This window comes from Helianthus annuus, chromosome 5 (genome assembly GCF_002127325.2).
Source record: "Helianthus annuus cultivar XRQ/B chromosome 5, HanXRQr2.0-SUNRISE, whole genome shotgun sequence".
Taxonomy (NCBI): Eukaryota; Viridiplantae; Streptophyta; class Magnoliopsida; order Asterales; family Asteraceae; genus Helianthus; species Helianthus annuus.
In genome coordinates, this window is record NC_035437.2 from 156,916,762 (window position 1) to 156,921,512 (window position 4,751).

The 4,751-nt window shown below is 36.4% G+C and overlaps 1 protein-coding gene across 1 annotated transcript; it reads left to right on the forward strand.

Moving 5' to 3' along the window:
- Positions 1-2,786: 2,786 nt before the first annotated feature.
- On the forward strand, positions 2,787-3,804 carry LOC110943890. The gene is made up of 2 exons (XM_022185621.1): positions 2,787-2,832; positions 2,918-3,804. Exons 1-2 carry the CDS (start codon positions 2,787-2,789, stop codon positions 3,802-3,804), a joined length of 933 nt encoding a protein of 310 aa, XP_022041313.1.
- Positions 3,805-4,751: the final 947 nt, after the last annotated feature.

Consider the following 4,751-nt stretch of genomic DNA (forward strand, 5'->3'; position numbering starts at 1 on the left):
GTCAACTCAGCTAAGCTAGTAACAGACGTGGCTACCCTATACTAAAAGTGACCTCTCGCGCCACGCGAGAGCTCTCGTGACACGCGAGCGCGCCGTTTTTCCAGTATAAATAGAGGAGTTTAGCACTTGAATTTGGTCATTGGTTCGACGTAAAAACTCATTTTGTACGTTGAGATATTGTCTGATTACTTCAAAACACACACACACACACAGCATGAAACGCTGCCGCGACAACAGGGTAATAACTCGATCGCTATTACGATTCAATGTCCGATCGATTGAAACTATCCAATGGATGTTTAAGTGCTGCCCACATTAGGGTTATACTTTGTCATTCGTCATGAATTCGATGGATGTTAAGTATCGCACTTTGTCATTCGTTGTGAGGGTTTGTATCTCGTGAGTTATCGTAAATGTTGTATTAGTTACTGACCTAGTTTTCGTGTGCATTGTTATTTGAAATTAGGTTAATCAGGCTATAATCAGTAGGCTAAACGTTGCCCGTTTAAACTTGCAATGTGAGTCATTCTCTTTTTATCAACAGTGTTTTACGATACTCCAAATTGTTTTCAAAAGTTATAATTACAGGGATTAAGTGGTGGTTATCTTGAATCACTGGCTAGTGGGGTATTGTGCACATTACTAATTTCTCACGGTTAGGCTAATAAATCCTAACAGTGATAATCATCACTACTTGGGTGAAAGGACCCAATAGTGGTATGACCATCGTCACCAGGGTGTGACACGGCGCCAGATAAAAATAAGATAAAAGCCATTGTAATCGCTCTTATGCTGTAAATGATAGCTAAGTGTCATTTTGTTAGCTTCGAATGATTCACCAGTATTTCCCCGCTGACAAAAATCTTTTTAAAACATGTTTCAGGCGACCTCATGTGAATCAAGGAAAAAGTGCTACGGAGCACTAATCAAGCTTGAAGGGTGGCTCAGTTAAATAAATAAAATGTTTTGTAAACCAGGGAATTTCCTCGGGAAATTCATCTATTGTAAATTACAGGGTTAGTCCCAAGTTATGAAATGAAATAATGGGGCATTTTCAAGTTTAAAGATCCTGTTAAAACTTCCGCTGCCAAATCAAATAATAAATACCACGGGTTTCTGTCCCGCGACTCCTGGACCGGGTAAAACCGGGACGGGGGCCGTGACATTTCGTGGATAAAAAAGAAAAAAATCCAAGGCTTTCATCTTAAAGATTGATTTCGACAAAGCATACGATAATGTGAATTGGAACTTTGTTATGAAAATCCTTCAACAAATGGGTTTCCACAAGAAATGGTGCTCTTGGATCATGGGGATTCTCAAGTCGGCTAACTCTTCGGTGTTGGTCAATGGTTCGCCTACTTTCACGTTTAGATGTGAGAAAGGTTTGAGACAAGGTGATCCGTTGTCGCCTTTTCTTTTTTTGGTAGTGATGGAGGCTCTATCTTGTATGATTGACAACGCTAGGGGTGTGCACGGTTCGGTTCGGTTCGGTTTTTGGGTAAAATCAAAACCGAAACCGAAATGTCGGTTTTCGGGTTTTAAAAACCGTTCGGTTTCGGTTTTTTTCGGTTTCGGTTTTTCGGTTTTTATGTTGGTTCGGTTCGGTTTTTCGGTTATTTCGGTTTTTGGAACAAAATTATGTAAGATTCAAAAAAATAAAAAGTATAATTTATATTATAACAATCTTTTATATGTTTACATTTAAGTTATTATAGTTAACCTCTTTAGTTAATGTTGTTTACGTACACCTAACCTTCTAATCTATTTTTATGTTTCTTCAAAAAATTTTATTTAATTTAACTTCTATATTAAATTTTGTTATATCTTATAGGTAATAATAAATCATTTCAGTTATAATGTTTTTATTATAAACACTTAACATTCAAGAATAAAATTAACATTTTCTACTATCATTGGGTTAAACACTTAAACATTTTAAACTTAAACATAAAAATATATGGATTGTAACTTATCGGTTCGGTTCGGTTTTTTTCGGTTATTGAAAAAGTATATCCGAAAACCGAACCGAAATTTTCGGTTATTAAAAATCCGAAAACCGAACCGTCGGTTTTTGTTTCGGTTCGGTTTTTTCGGTTCGGTTATTTCGGCTATTCGGTTACGGTTCGGTTATTTCGGTTTTCTTGCTCACCCCTAGACAACGCTAAGAGAGCTGGGATAATTAAAGGGTTTTGACTCCAAACAACGGGCCCAATATTGCTCATCTTTTGTATGCGGATGACGCAATTGTCATGGGAGAATGGACTAGAGATGAATTATTGAACATCGTGAGAATTCTTCGCTGCTTTTTCCTTTGTTCGGGTCTTAAAATTAACATTGATAAATCTCATCTTTATGGTATTGGAGTGGGTTTGGAAGAAATAGGGGAGATGGCGAATGTGGTTGGGTGTTAACACGATTGTCCTCCTTTCAAATACCTTGGGCTCAAAGTTGGAGCAAATATGAACAGGGTCTCAAATTGGCATCCGATCATTGAGAGTTTTCGCGCTCGTCTCTCTAAATGGAAGTCTCACCTTCTTTCGATTGGGGGTAGAGTGGTGTTAATAAAATCAGTCATGGAAAGTCTCCCAACATATTATTTTTCTCTTTAAAAAGCCCCTAAGAGAATTATTTCAGCTTTAGAATCCATGATAAAGAAGTTTTTATGGGGCGGCTCTGTGGAAGAAAAAAAGATGCATTGGGTTGCATGGGATAAGGTTACGTGTCTAAAAAAATGGAGGTTTGGGCTTAAGTAAATTAGAAGTGGTGAACAAATCATTATTGTCTAAATGGGGATGGAGATACAAGACGGAAGAAAGCAACTTATGGAAGAAGGTTATCGACGCTCTTCATTCTAGTAGGACGGGATGGGATTGCATTTCGTATAAAAAATCCCTTTCTGGAGTTTGGAATAATATAGCTAAGAATTTTGTTAACACGAAGGTGGGTGGTCGCCCTCTAAGGTATTTCATGAGAGGAACAGTTGGTCACGGTGAGGATGTAGCTTTTTGGCTTGATACTTGGCTCCTTGATGAACCTCTCAAGACTGCATTTCCAGACTTAATTAGTAAGGAAGCTGATAAAAGGGTCTCGGTGGCCGACAGGTTTATCAGTCAAAGTAGCGATGGCCGATATTCTTGGAGCTGGAACTCGGACCTGTCGGACTCTATTCTTCGCTCGAGGTTAGAACAGTTAATTGGGCTGCTAGATAGTGTCATCTTAGCGACTGGTAAGGCCCGGTGGAAATGGACATCAGCTTTGGATGGTTCGTTCTCGGTTAAGGCAGTTAAAAAACTGTTGAATGGGGATCAAGTGCAGGAAAAGTGCTTTGTTCTGGATTGGTGCAACTGGATTCCTGCCAAAGTAAACATTCACGTATGGAGGTTGGAGATGAATAAAGTTCTCACAGCCGAAGCTTTAAGGAAAAGAAATGTTGGCATCCGCGACACGACGTGCCCCCTTTGTCATTCTGAAGACGAATCGGCCGATCACTTGTTTATTGGTTGTTTCATCGCTTCGACAGTTTGGAGTGGGGTTAGTTCATGGTGCAATATTCCTAACATATTCGCATTATCTATTCGTGATCTTCTTTCCTTTTACAAAGACCTCGGGTTGTCGGAGAAGAAAAGAGACGCGGTTCAAGGCATTATAATGATAACTTGCTGGAGCGTTTGGCGAGCTAGGAATAACGTCAAATTTTCTAATTCGTCGGTTAGAATTGAAAGTATTATTAGCGAAATTAAGACTTTAAGTTTTCTTTGGTTTTCAAATAGATCGAGATATAAAGGTTTAGATTGGAAGGATTGAAGCTCGTTTGTAAATATGTAATTTTGTAGTTGTTCTTTGTCGGCCCGGCTTGGATCGTCGTTTTTCTGTTAATGAAATTTACCTATAAAAAAAAATGTGTGGTTTATTTTTCTTTTCGTCATTACAAAATAAAACTTCCAAGTTCATTTTGCGCTTACACAGAAGAAAAAAGGACATGCATATTTAATTATGTAATGCACAAAATAAATTACATTGATATGGATTTATTTGGTCAACCAAAAAGTTCTCATTTCATGCATTGATATGGATTCATTCACAGAACGTTACAAACGTTTGAAACTTAGATGGAATTACATGTTGACCGGATAAATTATGACTTTTTAAATAATTTCAATATCAACTAGTGTTTGTTTACACATGTAATTTGGCATAGTACATGTTAATTAGACGATACAGATTTTATGAAGTTGGTGTTGTAAAAATGTTTATTTTTTACTTATTATTTTTTAAATTTCTTTTAATAGATCTTTAGAAAAATGTTTTTATTTTTTAAAATGTTATTTTTATAGTTTATTTTTGTTTAACACGTGTGTTTTGTGATTTTTATATATTCTTATGTATGTATATATAAATCAATAAAAAAGATAACAAATTAAATATATATACAACTTTGTTTTTTTTAGTTTTTTTTGGTTAAATAAATAAAATATAATAGTTTTACAAAACATGATTCAATTTTTTTAAATAATAAAATGTAAAATCTAAAGCAACAACTCAAGAATCCGGTGCAACAAATTACCATGTGATAACCCATGGTTGCTTGGAACATTCTCTATAATACAAAAACCAAGTGGGGGAATAGTGCCAGGCAGCTCCCTGGTACTCTCCCATTGGACCAAAACGTTTATTGTTTTATATACATTTTAAAATTACGTTTTTACCCCCAGCTCAAAATAATATTACGTTTTTGCCCCCAGCTCAAAACA

Coding starts and splice junctions, on each gene's coding strand:
- LOC110943890 (XM_022185621.1), top strand. CDS start 2,787: ATGGGGATGGAGATACAAGACGGAAGAAAGCAACTTATGGAAGAAG. Junction 2,833..2,917: donor AAAGCAACTTATGGAAGAAG/GTTATCGACGCT, acceptor GGAATAATATAG/CTAAGAATTTTGTTAACACG.